Below are 26,171 nucleotides of genomic sequence, written 5' to 3'. Positions count from 1 at the left end.
TAGTGAGGTAGGCTATAAGTGTCCAAACACATTTTGGGGCCAGTGTTTGCTCAATCTATTGATAAAACTCTAATATAGATTATGTGCTGCTAGATTTTGTATTTAATTTTATTTCTTTTTCAACTATTTTTGGTTCCACAAAGAACCTTTTTGTGAACAGTAAAAAAAATAAGTGTCAAGTGGTTTCAAGCAACAATATCGAGTAATTTGTACAAATAACAATTTAGTTGTATGAACAAAAGAAATTCAAATACAGCTGACAAAATTTCTTTGAGTAAATGCAAATCATTTGAATTTGTCACTGTTACATAATATTTATGTGCCATTAATAATGTTAAATTTATAAGTTTATTACACAAGGTGAACACATTTATTGACTTAATTTACCTTATTAAATTAACTATCTGCTCAACAATATGCACTCCAAAAAAATAACTAAAATGAGAGCAGGAATTCCATCCAATAAAGATGCGTATTTGAGTGCTCATGCGCCACTCTTCTGCATGATGGTAACTACAAAATTCAAAAACATTAAAGAAACTCCTAAATGTCCAACATAACTGATCATTAAACACTAACATAAACTAACAACATCTTTCCCTTTACTGAAAAACACATAGAATAACACTTTAATCCCTAAATTCTCATAATGCAGTCCCTTGCAATGCATTAATTTGGATTTGTCTGTGCGTGTTTTCTTGACTCTTATAGATGGAGTTCCCATTTACACCCATTATTCGGCTGACAGACCGCAACGGTTGGAGTTAAAAATCATCAGTTGTGTTCTACTGAAACAAAGTCACCTACATCTTGGATGCACTGGGGGTAAGCAGATAAACATAAAATTTTCATTTTTGGGTGAATTTAAGTTTGTGTAGTTGAGTTTTTAAGTAATTTGAACAAGGATGGTTTGAGTAACACTAACAACAGTAAAGGTTCATTTTTGAGTGAAGAACCTTTTTCCACTAAAAGAACATTTTGTGGAATGTCAAGGTTCCATTAATGGTAAAGGTTCTTCATGGAACCATCAGTGCCAATAAAGAACCTTTATTGTGTTAAAGTGTTTTCAGTTAAACATGCAAAATTATACTCACCTCAAATAAAAAATAAAAAAATTGCTGGGACAGGTCAAGGAGGAGATGATAAAATTGTGTCAACAAGGTCTTGATATGCACAGAGATCATATCACATGTTCTTTCTAAGACGGTAACACCATGTACTTGATAATATAGTAGATTACAGTGAGTGATTGAGAGATGAAGAGCCATTGTAATAAATTGGGTGTAAAATAAAAAAAGTAGTAGTAGTTAAGGGCACGTCCTGAGAAGAACACAGGCAATGTGAGCAGTCCTGGCCAAAAATGCTCTTTTTTATTTATAGTTTTCTTTATTTTGTACAGACTGGCAGTCATCTATAAAAGCCTTGAAATAAGATGATTACATCAGTTGAATTTACAGTTTGTCCAAAAACAATTCATGCATGGTCAGAGTGACTTCACAGATAAAGACCGCTGAAATCGTGTAGCATGAAAACTGTACTATACTGTTGTTTCTGGACTCACTGCCTCACTTTCCAGCTTAAGCTGCCAAAACATCCCATGTGTTTCATAACCTTTTTAAACATGCTTCTCTTATTTCTTTTTTCAGCATTACTCACACAGTTACAAACAGAAATTTCATTTCATTTCATCAGAAGTAATTCATTGTTTATTTAAATACAATGTATTTTTTTCCAGCCCAAGTACAATCAACAAAACTAAACCTGCATCTAGAAAATTATTCAATCTGATAAGATTTTAATGAAATCAGATTCCTACCAATCTAATCCATTTACTCTACAATAAAACAGTTCAAAGAGGACCGCTGTGAACCACACATGTCCATCTCTACTTGTGCAATGGACTTCATCACATTTGGATGTCTTTGACAAGCATATAAAAAGATTTGAGATGAATATCAGATAAGTGTCTGACTAAGTCACTAATATTTGTACAAAAAAATCCAGTTTTCTGCTCAGGAAACAAGCAGTTACATTTTGGTCTCGCTGTCAGGGTTCTTGGCATTCTCACACTCGCTCTCCTGAGAGATGAGCTGATATGATTTCTTGGTCTCATTCTCCTCCACCACGGAGTTTCCGATCTCGGCATCGGTAGAATGCAGCTCGTGACGGGACAGGTGCTCCACTATGCCAGCACCAATAGAGTCGCCCAAAACATTTGTGGTGGTGCGCAGCCGATCTCTGAAATAGCCAATGAAAACAAACAGATTTAGGAATTATTGCTGGAATTATTGCTGGAAGAAAATCTTATCAAAGTCATCTCCTTATCAATAGTGATGTTTACACATCTGGATCGCTATGTCACTTGAGACTTTGTTGTGTTTTGAGGGCCTCATGTAGCCTCTTCTTAAGAAAAACAGTCCCTCCATCTTGTGTGGTGTTTTTCCTGACACGTCTTTCCTAGCATGAACGTTCCTCACAATGCCTCTTCTGTTCTGTACTCCACTTTAACCAGCACATAATCTGACAACAAGGTCCCTGACAGAACTTGAATTGGCTGACTGCTGTGACTGTGGTGGGAATAAAGGTCAAGAACATGCTATCGGATATGAGTGTTATTGTTCAATGGGTCCTAAAACTCATTGGAAGCAAATGCTACATGGATATGTACATTTGATTATGGGTTATGAAATGTGAAAGATGGAATATCTCACTTCCTGCTCAGCCCTGAAGTTCTGTCTGCATGTAGGAACATTACATCAAAGCGCCTTCAGATGTGAAGTCAATTTGTATAGCGCTTTTCATAATACGCAATGTTTCAAAGCAGCTTTAATGTTTATTATATCTTAAAGGGTCCCCTTTTTACAAGATGTAATATAAGGCCATGTCCACACTAATACGTTTTCGTTTGAAAACGTATATTTTTCTCTCCGTTTTGGCCTTCCGTCCACACTGAGACTGCGTTTTAAGTCAACGAAAACAGCTTTTGGAAAACGCTCTCCAAAGCGTATAAATTTGAAAATGCCGTCTTCGCGTCGTAGTGTCGACTGTGAAAACGGAGGCTTTTGAATATGATGACGCATTTTTCATGTGATGCAGTCATATGACCAATTCAGCCAAGACACGTCTCCCATTCTACATTCTCGCTTGCTTTGGCCACTTTATACTCCTGTGTTACTCGCAGCAACAACTCCACCACACTGTCGGTCCATTTAAAAGACTCAGTGCCTTTCCTCGACATTGCCTCAAAGTTTCAAAGAGCCGGAAAGAAATTAAACACCTAGCGGGAATGACGCAGGTCGAAGCTTTACTCATGCGCAGTAGGGGGATGTAAGCGTTTTCATACGTTTCAGTGTGGATGAGCAACTTTTGGAAAGCGTTTGAAAATGATAGTGTGGACGCGGAGCGTTTTTAGACGAAAACTCAGTTTTTAAATTTATCCGGATTATTGTAGACGTAGCCTAAGTCTCGGGTGTCCCCAGAAGTTTAAGCACAAAATACCTCACAGATAATTTATTATACATGTTGTAAATGCCCATTTTTCAGTGGAAGGAAAAACATGCTGTTTTAGTGCATGTATCTTTAAATGCAAATGAGCTGCTGCTCCCCACCCACTTTCCAGAAGAGGGCAGAGCCTGTACAGCTTGTGCCTTGGGATACTCTGCCAAAAAAATCTCTATCGCGGTCACGCTCATGTGACATTGCTGTTCTTCATCATCATGAAAGTTAATTATTTGCATGCGTTTTAAAGCCATAACTTATGATATGGTTTTCTGAATGCACATATCTGAAGCACGCGCACAGAAAGCTGGATGTCAGACGGCGCGTCCCGAGAGTATTAAACTAAGTTCTTTCACATCTTGAGTGAATAACTTTAGTAGCTTTAATAAGAATACATTTCTTACTTGAATGCTGCTGTTAAATGATCTGGCGAGGAGATATACATGGTGGACTGTGTACAGCTCACTCAGGGGAGGAGCTAAGCTAATAGGGCAGATCGTCACCAGTCATGGGTGGAGTTTCCCTCTACTCTTACGTAAGAGAAGGGGAAATCTGGAACCGCTTATTCAGAGAGACTGTTTATGATTTATAGGGATAATAAAAAAAGGAGTGGGTGGATTTTTTACCATTATAGGCTTGTTTACACACACTGTGGACACACATCTGTGTTTAAACACCTTACAAAAGTGAATTATGCCCATTTAATATCTTCATGCCTTAGTCGCATTTAGCAGATTAGAGCTGGGCGATAATATAGTTTACATTTTACAATGATACAAGCAATCAAGCGGTTGAGATTTGCTATATAGTATATATCACCCTACACAAGTATACTGTATGCATGCAGATAAAGTTGAACATGCTTATATATACAACTTTGTATAAAGAGCTAGACGATAAGTTACATTTTGCAATGAAAATTTGCTACAGTATATAGTGTATATCACTTTATGTGAGTGTACTGTATTTATGCGGATGCAGTTGGATATCCAACTTTATATATAGAGATGTGCAATAATATTTTTGCAATGATATAAACAAGCACACAGCTGAGATTTGCTTCAGTATATGTTGCTTTACATTTTTACTTTTTTTAAAATGTCAGTATTCATAATCCAACATGACTGTAAAAGTCATGGACATTCACTCATCAAAAGCTGTGGGAACCCTGAACGGGAGAATTTCAACTTGTGATGTTCTGAAGACATCTGTAAACTATATTATCACCCAGCTCTAATCTGCTAAATGTGATTACAAGGCATGAAGATATTAAGACATTATAAACACATTTTCTGTGTATTGTGAAAAATGCTATACAGATTAATATAAATCTGAAAATTCTTCAATATTTCCAGCGGTAACCCTGTCTGTTTGTTAAGGCCGATGTGCAAAACTTGAAGGGTTAGTTCACCCATTTATTACTCACCCACATGTCGTTCCACACCCGTAAGACCTTCGTTCATCTACAGAACACAAATTAAGATATTTCTGATAAAATCCAATGGCTCAGTGAGGCCTGCATCGCCAGCAATAACACTCCCTGTTATTTGTGTTCCGGAGATGAACGAAGGTCTTATGGGTGTGGAAGGACATGTGGGTGAGTAATCAATGACATCATTTTCATTTTTGGGTGAACTAACCCTTTAAGTAAAGTAAGCCATGCATGTATTGAGCCTTGTGAAAGATAATCTTACTTAAAATACTTAAAACATTTGTTATAATACAAAAACATAGTACTCACAGCAACCAGTCAACAGCGATAATTAGACTGATGTCATCAGTGGGCAATCCCACGGAAGTCAACACTATCACCATGGTAACCAGGCCGGCCTGAGGGATTCCAGCTGCACCAATGCTGGCTGCTGTTGCTGTGATGCTTTAAAAATGACACAAAGCATGTATTCTAAAATTTTTGGTTTCATTATATATACACAATACTGAATGGTGTGAGAAGTTAACGTTAAAGGCAAGATATAACAGGAGAAAGAAATTCATGCACTGGTCAATTCTGATATTATGAAGGGGGAAAAAAAAACATCCAAAATACACATTTAACTGTTTTATTATTATTATTATTATTATTACACTTTATCTATTTGCATTTGTAGATTTCAGTTAGACTAAATATCTATAAAGGCAGTTCTCTCAATTTTTATTTTTCCCCTCATGCACTGAGCGAGAAATCTCCAATTCAGTACACCAAACTTGTTTTATCTATATTCTGTTTTTTTCATATAGGGTTTGTTCATACATCGACATTTTATTCCTGAAAACAATATTTTTCCAGACTGTTGACAGTATTTCTGTTTTATGGAGTGGTAAAATGAGAACCTGCATCCAATTCCAGTGCATCCAATTCCAGCCCAGTATGCAAATTAGAGTTTTTTTTTTTTTTTTTTAAATAAGATCTTAAAAATAGATATTTGCATATCTAAACAACATTTCAAATGTGTATTACACATGTCTTGATATACTGTGGTTAATTAACTGGGGAAAGTATGGTGATCACAAATTGTACTCTATTCACCTGTGGTGCCTTGCCTTAACTGAATAAATGCTGTCATAAAAGATTTTTTTTTTAAATGATATCTATCTGTACCTGATGGTTAGGATCTCTCCAAAGTTCATCTCCATGTTATTGACCTGTGCGATGAAGATGGCAGCCAGAGCCTCGTACAGAGCTGTGCCGTCCATGTTTATGGTGGCTCCCACGGGCAGCACAAAACGGGTTATTCGTTTATCCACATGGTTATTTTCTTCTAGACACTTAAAGGTGATGGGCAGAGTGGCAGAGCTATGGAGAGACATGGCAAATTTGAAAGTCTGTCACTTACTCATCTGTTAAACATTACTCATCTGTTCCAAACACATAACACTATTCCATGGAACACAAAAGGAAAATGTTGCGCAAAAAGGTGGAGCGCCAAGGCAAAAGAAATCATATTTGACTTGTTATGAATGGGAGTTTCCGGTCAGTACTGAATGTGATGCAAAGAGAACACAGTGTACAGGACATCCTCATGGACTGCACACCAAAATAACATACACGTCCAATTAATGAACAAATGAAAAAAAAAATACTTTTAAGAGACTTCTTTCAAAAACATTAAAAATAATATATATATATATAATTTCTAAAGTTTTTGAAAGAAGTCTCTTAGAATATATATATATTTATTATTGTAATTATAATTAACAAAGCTGAAGTAGTAGTATGGGTGTAAAAGCTCACCTGGAAGAGGTACCAAGAGCAGTGACAAGGGCTTGCAGAAGTCCAGCGATGAACACAAATGGATTTTTACGCGTCACAACGAAGTAGAGCAAGGGCAGTACGATGACTGCATGTATCAGTAGGCCAATGATGACTGTGATGGTGTACATTCCCAACTGGCCTCCCATTTCTGATATATCATCCATCTCAACTATCTTTCCAGCAATCAGGAACAATATGCCCAGTGGAGCGTACCTGAGGTGTGAAAACAGTCAGTGAATCGTTCCCACCTGATTTCCTTACTAAATTTTTTTTATTTTTCACCCGCAATGTTGATTCGAAATGAACCAGTAACTGTGCTTTGATTTTTCTTTTGTTTGTTTTTTTAGGTAGGACAGGCAGAAAAATTCTTACAAAACAGAGTGATATATGTGGCACAAGTGCAATATTAGGATCACCAGAGTGACGGCAACAAACTGGAACAAATGTATGCTAAAATTAACTGAAAAAGCACCCTGGGTTGACATTTGAATTTTATTTTTTTATATATATATATATACACATATTATATATAAATATATATATATATATATATATATATATATATATATATATATATATATATATATATATATTAGTGGTGGGCCGTTATCGGCGTTAACGTGCTGCGTTAACGCGAGACTCTTATCGCGCGATAAAAAAAATATCGCCGTTAATCTATTCTCCAAGTTGGGTTGGGAGATGGCTCTATACTACACAAGCTATGATGACTTTCACCTTGATAGTTTAGCGCGGATGTATACCTAGCCGAACTGACCCTTCTCAAAGACCAGCCCCCCCTAGTTACTGTTGCTTTGGTCGACTGGTGCTGTCAGGCCCATCACGTCACACAGTGATAAATGCATCACGGAGCAAAGAGGACACTGACAAGACAAAGCAGGTAACTTATGATATTTAACAAAGTCCCAGTTTTAAAACTGTAGTTTTTTAAGAAATTCAAACAATAAAACCTGTTTTCTTTAATGTGTCGTGACCATGGTCGTGACAGGTTGCTGTAGCGCCTCAGCTCAAGAGGCTCGTAAACTGATCATCTCTTACATTTATAGCATCAAATAAACATGAATGAACATGAGAATCAGTGTTGTTTCAAACGCGGAAAGATGTCAATATACAAAATATAATATACAAAAGTTTAACTCCACTGAGGCTAATCTTCTAACTCCTATCTGCTTTGTCGGACAAAATGGTGGATTACTTTTTAGTCATTTGCTGCGTTCCAATTCGCCTACTTATAGTACTACGCCCTAAAATATGTACTCTTTCTGTGAACAAAAAGTACTTACTTTTGAGTGTGTAGCAAAAGACTAGACAAGCTTTGGGACATACTATCACGTCATACAGTTGAGTCTTTGCTCTCTGTCGCATCCAGTCACCGTAAACTTCCCTGTCAATCATCTTACATCCTCCACATTTTATTTAGCTAATTTCCTACCGTATCGGAGAGAAATGCAGCACGTTGATCTGCAGTCGCGAGTCTTTCATGTGGAGAACTCTCCTCATATTAATGCATAAAGATGCATTTAAAACTTAATGGCCAATCAGATCTTTATAAAAGTCCACATTGGTATTTGCAGATGAAAAACGGATCCACACTTCGAAAATCTACCGGAAATAGTAGACCATCCGGGGACTTTTGGCATACTCTTTTCAACATACTATGCTTTGGCACACACTTATTTTAATCTCACATACTATTAAGGATGGATAGTATGGACATTGGGACGCAGGGACAATTTGGGTATCTCACGTGAGAGGAGGCAATGTCTTCTGCTGAACTTAGCAACGCAGTTTAACTCTTCCCAATAAATTCTGTTTCATTTGCTAATGTTCCAGTAAGTTGAAATAAAAAAAATAAAAATAAATCTGGCAGGTCATCATAGTTTCATTTCTTCAAAACTGAGAACTTTCCATACTGAATGTGATGCAAAGAAAACAGTGTACAGGACATCCTCGTGGACTGCACACCAAAATAACACACACGTCCGATTAAGGAACAAATGAAAAAAATACTTTTAGTGAATCAAAAACATACAGTACAACAAAAATTCCAAATGAATTACTTTTATGATTATTAAAAGTAAGTATTATTCCAGTATTATGAACATCAGTTCAAGTTAATGATCAAAAAGTGTTTTAAAAAAAAAAAAAAATTGTTAAAAAAAAATTATTTCTTCACTGATTTGAATCGATCAGCAGTTTGGAAACATTAAGGTTTTTTAATGTTTAAAGTCTCTTCTGCTCACCAAGGCTGCATTTATTTGATCAAAAATAATGAAAACAGTAATATTGTGAAACATTATTTCTATGAAACTCTAGTTTTCTATTTGAACAAATATTTTAAAATGTAATTTATTCCTGTGATCAAAGCTGAACTTTCAGCATCATTACTCCAGTCTTCAGTGTCACATGATCTTTCAGATATATGTGTGTATATACATATATATCTGATATATAAATAAATAAATATATATAATATATATTTATTTATTTATTTATTTATATTATTATGTTAACTAATAAATAAATGAAAAGATGGACTTCTGTTGAACTTAAAAATTAAAAGCAAAGCAGTTCAACTCTTCCCAATAAATTCTGTTTCATTTTCTGTTTCATGTTCCAGTAAGTTGAAAAAAAATAAATAAATAAAAATAAATCTTGGCAGGTCATCATAGTTTCATTTCTTCAAAACTGAGAACTTTCCCTCTTTGAATCACTCACCACATGATAATTGCAACTAGCCTCATGATGGCCTCATTCAGACAGTCAAAGAAATCCCGTAGCGGTTGGCCCTGCTCCTTCATGTTTCCAATGATGAGGCCAAAGCACATGGAGAAGAACACAAGTCCGAGTGCATTGACTCCATTAACTGTTCCCAGCACTGGTATCATCTCTTCACGTTTGAGTTCCTGTGACCCGTTATTCAAACTGAACAATGTGTCGTTCACCAGAATTTTAACTGTGACCACTCGCTTGGCATACTGTGTTTTAAACTGTGGAAGGTAGAGAGAATAGACACGGTTACTTGGTTTTACCATCTTATATGGAACTAGATTTTTAGTGTTTTCCGTGCATTAGTAACGTACCTGTTGCGTACAAGCTTGCACTAAATTAGGAGGAAACATGTTTCTGTTAAAAAACAAAAAATAATATAAAGTTTAAAAAAATAAAAACCCCAGATATAATAAATTGTAAAAAAAAAAAAAAAAAAAGAAATAGAAATAAACTTCATCATACCTGATGAGATCGAGGAAGGCATCTGCTGGACTGACTTGTTCTATTTTCTCGTGTTTTTTGAATTCGTCTCTTGAGCCTTTTCCTGGGTGGATGATGAGCACCATGACGATCCCAATGATTACAGCGATGATAGTGGTGGTGGTGTAGTACACTACAGCTCTCATACCCATCTTCCCTGACGCTCGGCTGTCCAGAGCGGCCATACCTGCACACAGGTGACATTAGACTGTAGTATGAGTTAGTTTCACATGATTCTGTGCATGCATGTACATATAGTATTGTGAGCAACAGCATATACTAGACATACAGTGACAGTCAAGCGTTTGCACACACCTGCTCATTCTACACTAGCTTTCAAAAGATTAGGGTCAATAAAAAAATTTCTTATGCTCAACAAAGCTGCATTTATTAGATGAAAAATATAGTAAAACAGTAAGTATTACATAGGCAAAGTATTATAGGCGAAGTAGTTCAAAATAGCAGCTTGGTTTATTAAAGAAATCAAAACAGATCTCCAAACGAGTGCAAACACAGCAAAACAGCGTGCATGGCACAAACAGCACCAGACAATGAACTGAGGGACTTAAATACACAAGGATAATGAACTCAAACATGAACAGGTGTGCTAGTTAATCAAAAACCATGGTAACCAACAAAGAACAAGAAAATGAAACAAAGGAAACAAACTAAAAGTCCATGAAAATGAAAGTAAAACTAATGACTAATCGTGAAATATTTTATCAATGGTGATAGGTGATTTACCTACTTGTTTATTTAACAATTTATTTAAAGAAATAAATTAAAGAAAGAACAAACGAAAAAAGCGAAAGAAAGAACGAACAAACAAAAGAATGAACGAAAGAAAGAACAAACAAAAGAAAGAAAGAACAAACCAACAAACAAAAGAACGAATGAAAGAAAGAAAGAAGGAAAAAAGAAACAAGTGAAAAAGAACGAAACAAACAAATGAAAGAAACCACAAAAGAAAGAAATAAAAGAAATAATGAAAGAACCAAAGAAACAGAAAAAGAATGAAAGAAAGAACGAATGAATGAACAAATGAATGAAAAAAAACAACGAAAAAACCCCCCGAAACAAACAAATGAAAAAACAAAACAACTACAGATGAAAGAAAGAAAGAAACGAATGAAAGAAAGAACAAAACAACAAATGAAAACAACAAAAACAACAAATAAAATAAAAGAACGAACAAAACAATAAACAACAGAAAGAAAGAAACCGAAAAAAGAATGAAAGAATAAACAAATGAAAGACAGACAGAAAGACAGAACAAACAAAACAACAAATGAAAAAAGAACAAAACAACAAATGAAAGCAAGCAAGAAAGAAAGAAAGAAAGAAAGAGTGAAAGAACAAATAAAAAAGAAACAAGGAAAACGACAAACAAAAAAGAACGAAACAAACAAAAGAAACCGAAAAAGAATGAAAGAACAAAAGAAAGAAAGAAAAACTGAAAAAGAATGAAAGAAACAACAAAACAAACGTAAAAAGAACAAAACGATAAACAAATGAAAGAAAGAAAGAAAGAAAGAAAGAGTGAAAGAACAAATAAAAAAGAAACAAGAAAAACGACAAACAAAAAAGAACGAAACAAACAAAAGAAACCTAAAAAGAATGAAAGAACAAAACGAAAGAAAGACTGAAAAAGAATGAAAGAAACAACGAAACATACAAAAAAGAACAAAACGATAAACAAATGAAAGAAAGAAAGAAAGAGTGAAAGAACAAATAAAAAAGAAACAAGGAAAACGACAAACAAAAAAGAACGAAACAAACAAAAGAAACCGAAAAAGAATGAAAGAACAAAACGAAAGAAAGAAAGAAAGAAAAACTGAAAAAGAATGAAAGAAACAACGAAACAAACGAAAAAAGAACAAAACGATAAACAAATGAAAGAAAGAAAGAAAGAAAAAAAGAAAGAGCTACATTGATGTTCAACCACAATAGACTCTATAGCAGTAAAACAGTATATTTCCTAAAGGTCACAGACCACGACTGCCCTTCAACATTTCTCTCTATAGGACTGAACAGCCATTGTATTGAACTATGTATGTCTTCCATTATTGTGTGTGTGTGTGTGCATGTGTGATCTAAGTAGTGATCTCACTGCCCCTGAGCCCATAAAGCCCCTCAGCTTCCACCCCAGCACCCACAGACACACTGGCCTGGGAACCTTCTGCACAGGTCATGTTCTCTTCCTGCTGCTCTCATTAGTTCTCGTCTCCATGGTAACGATGACTTCCCCTGCAAGAGTCTTATAAAGTCTTATTCTCCTATACCGCAAAGTAATTACCTCACATACACACACACACAGTCTTCAAAGACGAATTGTGTGCGACCCCTTCACAAAGAAATTCTCATCTAATGAGAGCACACTCTTCATGGCCGTCTGTGAACGGCCAGATTTTGTTGATAAACTAAATCTATGTTCCATCAAGTAGCTGTTTAATCAAATATTTAAGGCTCTAACACTGAAGCATCCACACATGAATGATTCCTCAAATTTGAAGGAAAAACATGTTACTACTTTATAAGCAATTGGGCTTATGATTTTCACCTGGTGAACAATAAAAAGGGTGAAAAACTACTTTACTGTAATTTCGAGAGGAAATTCTACTCTGAGCCGACCTCTCAACTGTCAATTACGCATTCCTATGGCAACACCATCAACGCCTAAATGAATTTGCAGCGGTCAGGTGGTACAAGGACGTGAATGCTTTTTACATGTTGAAATCTCGTAATTACGGTATTTATGACATGGTGTGAACGCACCTCTACAGACCCAGAATTATCACAGACTTGTAAGCAACCACCTAGCAACCACTCAGAACACCCTAGCAACCACAGAGGATGAAACATGAAAATATGTACAGGTCACATTTAACTGCAAAAGAAAAAAAAAAGTTTATAGTTTGCCTTTCTCATTAGATTTCCCTTTGTGTGTGTGTTAGTGCTGACAATGTGTGTGTGTTTGTGTTAGTGCTGTCAAATAGATTAATCGTGATTAATTGCATCTAACATAAAAAAGTTTATAAGTGTGTGTGTGAGTGCACGTTTTTGTGACATATCAGGACATAAATGTGTATAATGACACGGGTATGGCATAGGTATTAAAAGGAGAGGGTGACTTATGACGACATTACCCCATGTCCCCACTTTTCAAAAGGCTTATAAATCATACAGAATGAGTTTTTGTGAGAAAGTAAAAATGTGCACAGTTTCCTGTGATATTTAGGGGTGTAGGGCGATAGAAAATACGGTTTGTACAGTATAAAAATCATTACGCCTATAGAATGTCCCCACAATTCAACGCATCTAACAAAAGTTTGTAATATAATGTGTATGTATATATACACTATATTGCCAGAAGTATTGGGACACCCCTCCAAATCATTGAATTCAGGTGTTCCAATCACTTCCATGGCCACTGGTGTATAAAATCAAGCACCTAGGCATGCAGACTGCTTCTACAAACATTTGTGAAAGAATGGGTCACTCTCAGGAGCTCAGGGAATTCAAGCGTGGTGCCGTGATAGGTTTCCACCTGTGCAATAAGTCCATTCGTGAAATTTCCTCACTACTAAATATTCCACGGTCAACTGTTAGTGGTATCATAACAAAGTGGAATCAATTGGGAACAACAGCAACTCAGTCATGAAGTGGTAGGCCAGAGCGGGGTCAGCGCATGCTGAGGCACACAGTGAGCAGAAGTAGCCAACTTTCTGCAGAGTCAATAGCTACAGACCTCCAAACTTCATGTGGCCTTCAGATTAGCTCAAGAACAGTGCGTAGAGAGTTTCATGGAATGGGTTTCCATGGCCGAGCATCCAACCCTTACATCACCAAGTGCAATGCAAAGCATTGGGATGCAGTGGTGTAAAGCACGCCGTCACTGGAGTCTAGAGCAGTTAGAGACGTGTGCTCTGGAGTGACGAATCACGCTTCTCTGTCTGACAATCCGATGGACGAGTCTGGGTTTGGCGGTTGCCAGTAGAACGGTACTTGCCTGACTGCATTGTGCCAAGTGTAAATTTTGGTTGAGGGAGATTATGGTGTGGGGTTGTTTTTCAGGGGTTGGGCTTGAACCCTTAGTTCCAGTGAAAGGAACTCTTAATGCTTCAGCATACCAAGACATTTTGGATAATTTCATGCTCCCAACTTTGTGGGAACAGTTTGGGGATGGCCCCTCCTTGTTCCAACATGACTGCACATCAGTGCACAAAGCAAGGTCCATAAAGACATGGATGAGGGAGTTTGGTGTGGAGGAACTTGACTGACTCTTGACTTTAACCCGACAGAACACCTTTGGGATGAATTAGAGCGGAGACTGTGAGCCAGGCCTTCTCGCCAACATCACTGCCTGACCTCACAAATGTGCTTCTAGAAGAATGGTCAAAAATTCCCATAAACATACTCCTAAACCTTGTGGAAAGCCTTCCCAGAAGAGTTAAGGCTGTTATAGCTGCAAAGCGTGGGCCAACTCCATATTAAACCTTACGGATTAAGAATGGGATGTCATTAAAGTTCATGTGCACGTAAAGGCAGGCGTCACAAAACTTTTGGCAAATCGATTAATCATGATTAATTTCATCTAACATAAAAGTTTAAGTATATCATTTTTATGTATATATACATGCGCGCACACACACACACACATTTTCAATACTGTTCAGATTTTCATTATTAGAGAAGCTTTCATTTACAGTATATATAATTAGATTTTCATTACTGTAAAATAAAGCTTCTTCGGAAAATGCAAAGATCTTGTTTTTTTAGTTCATTCCCTCAGGTTATTATTATACAGCAATAAAAACTATTTCTTTATCTCTTACTATTAAACAGTATGTTATAGTGACAATATACAGCACTTTAAATCACAGTGTATTTACATTCGAGTAAATGTATGACCATGCAGCCATTGAACAGTTTGTCGTTGTTTTGGCTTTTACAGATTTGGCTGACCCGACAACAAGCTGTGATGCACCACGTGCGTGTGTTTATGTGCATGTTTATGTTCTGCGCGTTTGATCTGAACAGGCCTCTACTGTGTCATTGGTGTTCAGCCTTGTGACTGTGCAAGTGGAGAACAAGAGAGAAACAAACATCGCTCATCTGAAAAGATCTTTACAGACAGCTCAATATGAAATCAAAATAGGCTATTAATACACATTTCAGGTCTTATTGTAAATGTCATTCCAAAGAAGTGAACATCAAAATGTAGTAATTTGCTCCACCTCTTTCATTTTCAGGTGACATTATGAATATCTTTAACTTTTTTTAACCCCTCCACTTCAGCCATCTGACTCCATTCTAGTATGTAACATCCTCTTTTCTCAATCCAATCAATTTTTGATGGATAATATCAAGTCCTGCCATACATTTTCACTCCGAGATATGTCCAATTATGTATGTAAAATGGCTTGTGAAAGCTGTTACATGTGGACTCTATAGATTTAAAGCAGTTATTTAACTTTCAAAGATACACAAAAACTAAAAGTATTGTATTCTTCATTCAATATAAGCTGTGTTAGTTCCATAGTCAATCTATAAAGCTGCACAGCAGCCATCAATCTGTCTAGAAACAGTTTGTGTCTTTATTTAGAAGGCAGCAAATGCTATTTATACACAGAGAAAGAGTGTGTGTGTGAGAGAGAGGTGACTGAAAGAAGCATTTGTTCGTTTCTCTGTATGGTCACTTCGACCCTTGACTTCTTGTCTGTTTGGAAAAAGACCATCAAAGCTCTGACCTTACAAACACTCTCACCTGCTCCCACTTCCTTAACCGGTCAGACCCCTCAAAGAGCTTATGTTATCCTTCCTTACGATTCTCCTTTATTTTTAAACAAAACAAATGATTTTATACTCAGTATTTTGTCTTGTTTTCCAGTCCAAATATTGAAACATTCTTAAATCAAAAAAAGCAAAACGACTAAGATAATGTCTTCGTTTCTAAAAAAAATAATAATAATAATAATAATAATAATTTTTATTCTTGAAACAAGAAAAAATATCTGTCACTGAGTTAAGAAAAATAAACTTATTTCAAAGGGAAAACAAGATTGTTTCTTACTCCACTGACAGATATTTCTTGTTACAAACAATTAATTTTAGCATTAAACTCACTTAAATTAAGCATAAACTCACAGAATTTTTCAGAAAACGAGACTTAATATCTTTAATCATTTTCCTTCAAGTAAATGTATCTTGGTTTAAGAATTTTTATATATTTGTAATAGACACAAAAAGCTTGTTTCCGCCACTGAAAAAAAAGGTAATTGCAACTTTTTGTCTCACAATTTTGTTTTTGTTTTTCCTCACAATTGTCACAATCTCACAATTCTGACTTTATTTCTCAGAATTTCTTGATATAAACTCGCAATTGCAATTATAAAGTCAGAATTGTGAGTTATAAAGTTGGAATTAGGAGATAAAAATTAGCAATTCTGAGAAAAAAAGTCAGTCTTTTTTTCTCCTCAGAACTGGACTTTATAACTTCTATATAAAACAAAACATATAAGACATATTTTTGTCTATATAAGACAAAAATACAAAATAAGAAAATATTTTTAGCAGTGTAGAAGTTGGATCAGTGGAAGCTTGTTTCCACCACGCAATAAAAAAAGGACAATTGCAACTTTTTTTTATCTCAGGTCTGACTTTTTTCTTACAATTGTGTGATAAATTCGCAATTGCATGCTATAAAGTCAGAATTGCAAGATATAAACTCGCAATTATCCTTTATTTTTTTTATTCCGTGGTGGAAACAAGCTTCCATAGGATCAGCCTTGTTGAATATCTCAAAACTAAACTGAATCCTTCTTAAACTATTATTTTCATATGCATATAAAGTTTTACCAACTATAAAAATCTATTTACAAATACATTTACAGCTGCAAAAACAGACTGAATTGCTTCAGTTGCCCCAGTGACATAACAAAGGGTGAGACATAAAATCAATCTGTCGCCCCATTTGAGCTTGACCAGATCACATTCAGCCCTTCCCCTTCCATTGCATCATGTGCTTATCTCAGACTCATGTTGTTCTGGGTTTAGCTGGCAGAGTTGCCCATGTCTGGTCAGTGCCTGGTGGCGCCACGGTGGAACCGTACCTGTAATTAAACTGGACACCAGCAGGGGGAGCACCAGCATCTGCAGCATTCTCATCAGCAGCTCTCCGGGAAAGGAGAAGTACTTAACTTCTCGATATGACATTTTATATGGCCGCAGTCCGAATCCCAAAATTGTACCTGTGAGAGAAACACAAATGCAGCTTTAATGGGTCTGTTAAAAAAAAAAAATATATATATATATATATATATATATATATATATATATATATATATATTTTTTTTTTTTTTTTAACTGGAGTGTTTATGTTGTTATGTAACACATTTTAATATTCTGAGACAGAAAAAACTAAATGTCACGATTGTGAAATTGGGTGTGTTGCTGCTGATGTCATGGCACAGTACTGTCGTTGTCAAAACAAATCTAAAAGAAAGCTAATGGAATTTCTGTTCCAGTTTGATGGGATCATTTACAAAAATAGATTTTTTTAGTTTATCCAGTTGGATCATATTGGTTTCAAATTACTATAGAAATTCCATTTAAGTGTTCCTTTTTGGAATTCTTTAAAGTCACCATGAAATCAAAATGGACAATTCTTATTTTTTTAATGGAATATTTTGCACATCATTATTTTTTTAAATTCATGTGCCTAATAATCTTTCAAAATAACTTCCCCTTCCCTCTGATGATGTGTTTACTGGAGTGAGGGTAGAGCAACCTGTCACTCACATGAGATCCACCAATAGCAAACCACAACCAACCAATCAAATTCCCATGGAGAAAATCAAGCCCCGCCCTACATTTTTTCTTGTTGGAAAAGCCATTCACTCTGATATATATCATATAGTGCAAAAAAGATGACTGCAACTTCTAATTTATGCCGTCTTTAATAGTATTCTTTTATGTTATTATTTTAGTATCATGACATGGGTGAGGTTCAGTCCTCTGTTATGACATCAAAATGTATAAGAATACTGAAAAATATAGGTTTCCTGAAATTGAATATATAAGATGTTGAATACATGATGGCATAACATAATACTTTTGCTAAATATTCCTGTATTACATTGTATTAAACATGTTCCCTAAAATTAATCACGCATTTTTGAGATTATTAATAGCAGTTCCTGATTGGCTGATTAACAGATATGGTCATTCTACCTAGTTATGTTGAGATATATGTTGAGTTAAGATCATATTTCTGAACGGATTCGACAATGGGAAGAAGCTTTGCACATCTTACACCTTGTATGGGCAAGTTTACTGTTTTGTTCGCTCATATTGTAGCAGACAAGCCCTTACTTTCATTTTTGTCCTCCCTATTTCCATCATTTACATTTTTTAGCCTTTTTAAATAAAACATTCCAGCGATTTGACAAGATTAAGGCTGTCAACAGATTAATCGCGAATAATCGCATATAAAATAAAATTTGAGTTTGCCTAATATATGTGGGTATAATGTGTAATATGTGTTGTACACGTGCCTGGAGCTGCTGAAGTTACAGGAAAACACGGCTTGGTGGCGCTCAAGCACAAAACGGTCTTGCCGAGCACACACTGATACCTAAAACGACGAAGAAGAAGCAAGTAGATGAAAAAGATATATGTATTTCTGTTGTTTTGATTGGGGAGGCGATGATGCTGTCCTGATACCACAATCACCTACGACTATATCTCCTATTCATTTTTATAGGTTAGTCAGATCTTTAAGAAATGTAATTTTTTCCCCGAAAAAGCCCGGGTCTGGATAAGATATGCGGTAATGTTTTAAAACACTGTTCTGTTCAGTTAGCACCAGTTTTTACTGATATTTTTAGTGCTTCCTACAATACTGGTATAGTCCTTGCTTTATGTAAAACATCTAAAATAGTTCCAGTGGCAAAAGTTTCCAGACCTATAGAATTAAATGATTTTCGACCAATAGCACTTATGTCACTAGTGATGAAAAGTTAAGCATTTAGTGAAAAGTACATTGTGTCTGAAACAGAACATCTCATTGATCCTCTGCAATTTGCATATCAATCCTCTAGGGGGGTAGAGGATGCAATTTTAACAGTGTTGCATCTGTTGCATTTACATCTAGAGAAACCAAAGACTCATGCTAAAATTCTATTTGTGGATTTCTCATCTGCCTTTAACTGTATTTCCCCTAGTACACTATAGCAGATACCTTGGCAAAAGAATTCTCACTAGATAGTAAGTTGTTTACATGGGTGATCAATTTTCTTAGTTGTAGAACCCAGCATATTAAGTTAGGAGGGTCTATCTCAGACAAAATGACTACTTCGATTGGATCACCTCAGGGATGTGTCTTATCCCCATTATTATTAATTTTATATACTAATTCATGTTCTAGTTTTTTTTTTTAAATAGATACATCATTAAGTACGCTGATGATACTGCTTTAGTGAGCCTTCAATACAATTTTTTTTAAATTGGTGAAATCAAATCCCCTTTTAAATGCCTCCTAAGGAGATGGTTAATGATTTTAGAGTTAAAGAGAAAAATATAACAAGTTATGAAGTCGAATATCGGGCTTCCGCCAGTTACGAAGAAAATGTAAACTGGCGTCGTGTCAATTACACTTTTTTCGTAAGTTTAATAGGGAAGGCTCATAATGTAATGTAAGCTTTTTGAACTGCAAGAGGTTTACACTTTCTGCGTACGCTGAATACGGAAAGCGGTGTGGCGGATGCTTGATATTCGATTTCATAACTTTTTTAAATATGGATTTTTTTTACACATACGCATCGCTTCACTTCAGAAGGCCTTTATTAACACTCCGGAGCCATGTGGAGTACGTTTATGATGGATGGATGTGGATAGAAGCGCTTTCTTCAGCTCATTGAACCCTATCACTAACAATGTAAAGATAAGATGCATCAGAATATTTATTAATATTTCTCAGATTGTCTTTGTCAGAAAGAAGAAAGTCATATAGGATGGCTTGAGGGTGAGTAAAGGTTGGGCTAATTTTAATTTGAAAGTGAACTAATCCTTTAAGTAAGAAGTTACAACAGAGGATGTATTTCTAGAAGAAACTGTTGTATTTTAATGTCCATAGCAGAATGCTTTTGATGTTTTAAGGGACTTTTATTGAAAGCGTCATGACATTCTGTGTGAGTTGCTGGTATGGTAATGCTCGAGTCTCAGAAGAAATCACTAAGGAAAGTTAAATTGACAAGTAAACTATTGGGAATTTCATTTCCAAGTATAGAGAGTATATATAAAGAGTGCTGAATAAAGCTTAAAGTGCTTTTACAAGCACGTGTTTTAGGTATTTTAATATTAAGAGAATAAGATTTGTATTTTGAGAACACTTATCATACAGTGTTTCCCACAGGATTGTGTGTTTTCCATGGTGGTTGTATCTCTGTCCCTATAGGGGGTTCCGGGGGCATACAAAATTTTTTACATTTTAAAGATAAATTCATTAATATGAATGCACTTTGGTGCACTTTGAGAGTTCAAAATTAAAAGCTTCAACCCATGTTCAGTTTGCAAACTGAACAAAGAAAAAGTCTATAGGGCTTGTGCGCTAGAGATGTGCGGATCAGCTCTAACATCACCCAAATCCGCTGTTAAAAATAAATCATCCACCCGTCAACTTCCCAAACCTACGATATTCTCTGATTTTAGATATTTGCACCTGATCATCACAAAATAATTATTCAAATTCTCAGTGTTAAGCATAATGATATAATAACATATTGCACTTAAGTAGGTTGCTTTTAAATAAATATCTAAAATAAAAGTTCTTCTTTGGCAAAATTACATTTCCTTAATAGCCTATAAACATAGGTTTCCCTCCCTTCAAACTAAAATGATCATTGTTGAAGAAACACTCATCAGAATAATTTCTGTTAAGCCTGTGTATATTTTTAGTTAAAGCTGTTAAGTTTTTAAGCAATATCTCATGGGGGGGGGGTTCCTTTGTGTTTTATATAATGACCACTAGGAGGTGCTCTAGGCATATGCTTTCCTTGATTGGTTTTCCCTGAACAGAAATATGTTGAAAACGAAAAGTACAAGAGTGATGCACATTCATTGCGTTTCACCAAATCAGAGTTCAGTGTCTTTATTAAAATCAACACATTTAAAGGAACACTCCACTTTTTTTGAAAATAGGCTCATTTTCCAACTCCCCTAGAGTTAAACAGTTGAGTTTTACCGTTTTCGAATCCATTCAGCCGATCTCCGGTTCTGGCGGTACCACTTTTAGCACAGCTTAGCATAGTTCATTGAATCTGATTAGACCGTTAGCATTGCGCTTAAAAATGACCAAAGAGTTTTGATATTTTTCCTATTTAAAACTTGACTCTTCTTTAGTTAAATCGTGTACTAAGACCGACAGAAAATGAAAAGTTGCGATTTTCTAGGCTGATATGGCTAGGAACTATACTCTCATTCAGGCGTAATAATCAAGGAACTTTGCTGCCGTATCATGGCTGCAGCAGTGCAATGATATTACACAGCGTCTCTCACAAACGTCTCCATGGTAACAAGGCACGTTCCCTGTGCAAGCAGGGGCTCACGGGCGCTGCGTAATATTATTGCACTGCTGCAGCCATGGAGCGGCAGCAAAATTCCTTTATTATTACAGAATGAGAGTATAGTTCCTAGCCATATCAGCCTAGAAAATCACAACTTTTTATTTTCCGTCGGTCTTAGTACACGATTTAACTACAGAAGAGTCAAGTTTTAAATAGGAAAAATATCAAAACTCTTTGGTCATTTTTAAGCGCAATGCTAACGGTCTAATCAGATTCAATGAACTATGCTAAGCTATGCTAAAAGTGGTACTGCCAGAACCGGAGATCGGCTGAATGGATTCGAAAACAGTAAAACTCAACTGTTTAACTCTAGGGGAGTTGGAAAATGAGTCTATTTTCAAAAAAAGTGGAGTGTTCCTTTAATGATTTATCTCTCATCCACCTGCAATTACTTGGAACGTTATCTTGTATTACTTGGCCTGCCTAACCCAACGGATTATCTGGTGTGGATATAACCACGATCCGTGCATCACTTTTGTGTGCTCTCACAGAATGTCCTGAGCAGCTCCGTTTGAGGCCAGCAAGTTGTAGGGCCTGAGTGAAAGCAATATTTTCGGCACAGAACCCCATTTTCTACAATGGGGATGGGCGGAATGGTTCGAGAATGGACACAGGCCGGGAAACTGCAACATATCCATGGTAAAGGGGTATCTGAGCATGTGACTGGCTGTCTGAGTTTTGTCAACACTCGACAGCCGGAGGCGGCAAGAAATTTGACGAAGTGACAGAGGTGGTCGCCTCGTAATTCTCTATGCAGGAAAAACCCTGTATAGGCCTATATATAAATAAAAATGTAATAAAAATACAAAATATGGAATATCAAATATAAAAATGTGTGTATATATATATATATATATATATATATATATATATATATATATATATATATATATATATACACTTTCATATTTGATATTCCATATTTTGTATTTTTATTACATTTTTATTTATTTAATATTTATTTATTTATTTTATTCAATTATAATATTGTTGTTTAGAGGTCCCGTTCTTCGTGATCCCATGTTTCAAACTTTAGTTAGTGTGTAATGTTGTTGTTAGAGTATAAATAAAATCTGTAAAATTTTAAAGCTCAAAGTTCAATGCCAAGCGAGATATTTTATTTAACAGAAGTCGCCTACATCGAACGGCCAGTTTGGACTACATCCCTCTACTTCCTTCTTTAATGACGTCACTAAAACAGTTTTTTGACTAACCTCCGCCCACAGGAATACACAAGAGTTGCGTTTGTAGAGTGTGTTTGTCGCCATGTTGTCGAAACGCTGCTATTTTCATCCCGCAGTCCAATCACCGGGTCTGATTCCGGCTCAAATTAATAGGGTAAAATTAAAGACATGTTTACAATAACTCTGAGCGCGTGCTTCTCCACGTTATGGTAAGAGGCGTGACCTTTCCGGGCAAGGAGCGCTAAGCTGCTGTCGAATCACAACACAGGAACCGCTGGCATTCTCGTTACGTATTTCTGAAGGATGGACTTCATAGAACAAGGAAGTCATCAGCCCGTTTTTATGACCGTGGAAACAGCGGTATACAGATAAGTTAATTATGTGAAAAATACTGTGTTTTTTTTAAACGCGAAACATGAACACATGTTATATTGCACACTATAAACACAATCAAAGCTTCAAAAAAACACGAAAAACGGTACTTTTAAGATCACTTTCAGGGTAGGAAGCACAAATAAGATCAAACATCATCTCACCAATGATGACGGCCACGACTGTGAGGATGACGAAAGCATTCCGAATGAAGAAGCCTTTGATGTCATTAGTGGTGATGTTCTGCACGGAGGTTCGGGCCCGCAGCGAGCGCTCAGTGATGCCGTCCCGCAGCTGCTGCACTCTGCTGCGCTGCAGACGCGTCTCCCCGTTACTCTGAGTCATGCCTGGAGGGGGCGCCACACCGGACACACCAGACGCCGCTGAACTTTTGATGGGAAACACTCCGCTCTGGGCAGTAACTGCGGAGAACAACATATAGGTAACGTCATTAATGCAATATCCATCATCGTAATAATAACCGAGGTAAATATTGTTTTGTTGGCGCTTGCTCGTGCCGCAGCCATGTTGTTGTGAGGAATTGCAATTGTGTTTGCATCACTAGATGGTGGCAAATCAAACTAAATTAAAAGATTTTTCATCTACCATGTGAAAACTGTTAATCAAATCTCTAAGAAAAGTAATAACACACTTCTTCTCAACAGATTTGAGGTATCAAACCTAGACAAATTATAACAATTAGGGTTAGTGGTTTGTTCAAATCGTTGACCTGAAGGAGGAGGGTCACTGATTTTGCCAGGTAAGACATGTTCCTGGATCAACATATTTTTTTGAACCTGGAACCACATTCCTGTTTGAAAATTTAGTTTTAACCCTACTCACCCTAAACTTAGTCCTAACTTATCCCTAAAATCAGAGGGGAAAGATATGTGAATAATGTAAGCCTAAACTTGACATAAATGGTAAACTTGTCCCTCAAATCTGATTGGTCGATTGGAATGTTGATCCAGGATCAACAAAGATGTACCATACTTGGTGACATCACATTCACCGAAGGATGAGCAACAAGAATGGTGATGCTTGCATTAAACTAAAACCCTAAATCTAATCTAAATTTGTTGTAGGTTTTTAACATTTGCATTAGATATTTTTTGGGGTTTGTGTGGAAGACACACATCCAATGTCCAAAGTTTGGATCCTTTCAACCAATTAAAGCTTCCTTGGAATTGTTAATCTGACTAAAGTCCCCTTCAATCAGGACTTGTTTTACCATATTGCATGCACACAGTCACTCTATAACAGTGTCAGCAAATGACTATTAGAAGGGACTTCAGCACAGGTCTCTGAAACGCAGCCAGATGCGTCTGCACACAGCCCGAACAAGTTACCGAGAACTGCAGCTATCTTTCCACGTGTGTTAGGAAAACAGCCAGACCAAACACTACTGCTCCCCCTCTCACACACTTGGACTCACATGGTCAGAGAAAACTCACACCCACATTCAGAAGAATAACACGCAGCGTAGTGTACTCACGTCAAAATAAAGGATTCAGTCCAACCCTTCCTGTGACAAAGATCCTCTACGCTGAGAGACCGGAGAGAAGTGTGTACTTAGAAAGAAAAGCGCAAGAGTTTGGAGGAAAAGAACAGCAAGCGTGGAGGGTGTGAGTGAGAAGGACAGGGAAGAACCAATAACAGAGTGGAGGGAAGATGAGACGGGGCGGAGCCTGCTGAAAGAGAGAAGAGCTCTTTCACACACGGGAGAGGAGGAACTGCCAGCTCAACTGTGGGAGGGTCTTCAGAAAGACCTCCTGCCCCTTTAGATGAAGAGATGGAGGGAAAAGCATGTGTTTGTTTTCACTTGCAGCAAGCTCCAAATGTCTAAGACCGCTCTAAGAAAAATTAAGTGGAAAGACATTTTGGACTAAAATTAAAGATTTGGACATAAAATTAAAGATTCAAGATTCTCCACTATAGGTGATTATTTGGAAAAAAGCAAATTTGGGACATTGTTCATGTGAACTTCTGTGTATAAAACATCTTCCACTGTTCTTCCACTGAAGCCCAAGATGATTTTTTGGGTATCAGGTTGATCATGTTGATCTCAAAACATGATCTGCAGGTTTTGTATGAACTTGTGGATTTCATGTCTGGTCTAGTCTAAGCTGTCATTAAAGTAGATGTTAAAATGCTGTTTACAGCCCATTTTATTCTATAATTTGACATATTTCCTTAGTGAAAGAAGTTATTCGACAGAATAAAAAAAATGTAGGAGTGACTTGATTTTATCAATATATCATATTTTTAAAGTTTAAAAAAGAATTGTTATTCGTTTCATTATTCAGTGTTATTCAAGTAATAGACCTACATGTTTATTTTTTATATTTTTATAAATAAATATATATATATATATATATATATATATATATATATATACTTTTAAATTAAAAAAATATTTAAAAAATGTAAAAATAAATGTATATAAATTTTTAAAATATTTTTATATTTTTTAAATATTTTTTTAATTTAAAAGTTTACAAAAAATGTTCTAAATTAAAGTTTGTTTATTTATTTCATTTTTATTGCTGTGATGAAAAACAGTGGCCTGAATGAGCAAACATTAAATATATTTAAATTTAAAAAAGTAAAAAAGAAAAGTTATTTATTCAATTAATTAATTAACCAATTAATTAATGTATGTATGTATGTAAAACATGTTTATTGCTGTGATAAACTATAGCCTGTATGACCAAACATTAAATATTAAAAAAGAAAAAGGTTATTTATTTAATACATGAGTTCATGCTCATGTGGCCTATATGTGCAAAAATTAAATATAGTTTTAAAAAGATTTTTTAAAAGTTTATAAAGTTTTCTGTAAGGTTTTATTGTGTTTTTGAAAGCTTTCTTCACCAATCAAGCTGAATGAGATGATTTGTGACATTCTGTGGTTTAGCTTTTGGCACCCAGTGTGACTTGGAGTGAAATCTGGGCCGCTGATCAGATAAT

At 35.9% G+C, this 26,171-nt stretch overlaps 1 protein-coding gene across 1 annotated transcript; it reads right to left on the bottom strand.

Annotated features, from left to right (window-relative positions):
- Positions 1 to 1,330: 1,330 nt before the first annotated feature.
- slc1a3a (solute carrier family 1 member 3a) lies at positions 1,331 to 24,856 on the bottom strand. The gene is made up of 10 exons (XM_067406680.1): positions 24,697 to 24,856; positions 23,366 to 23,623; positions 17,134 to 17,271; positions 10,004 to 10,208; positions 9,853 to 9,895; positions 9,488 to 9,759; positions 6,731 to 6,964; positions 6,098 to 6,292; positions 5,240 to 5,374; positions 1,331 to 2,238 (listed from the first exon to the last, which is right to left on the bottom strand). The coding sequence occupies exons 2-10, from the start codon at positions 23,544 to 23,546 to the stop codon at positions 2,028 to 2,030; spliced, it is 1,614 nt and encodes a 537-aa protein (XP_067262781.1). The 5' UTR covers positions 23,547 to 23,623; positions 24,697 to 24,856; the 3' UTR covers positions 1,331 to 2,027.
- Between the last annotated feature and the right edge of the window lie 1,315 nt (positions 24,857 to 26,171).

Source organism: Chanodichthys erythropterus, chromosome 13 (assembly GCF_024489055.1).
Source record: "Chanodichthys erythropterus isolate Z2021 chromosome 13, ASM2448905v1, whole genome shotgun sequence".
Taxonomy (NCBI): Eukaryota; Metazoa; Chordata; class Actinopteri; order Cypriniformes; family Xenocyprididae; genus Chanodichthys; species Chanodichthys erythropterus.
This window is presented reverse-complemented; position numbering and strand designations above follow the sequence as displayed.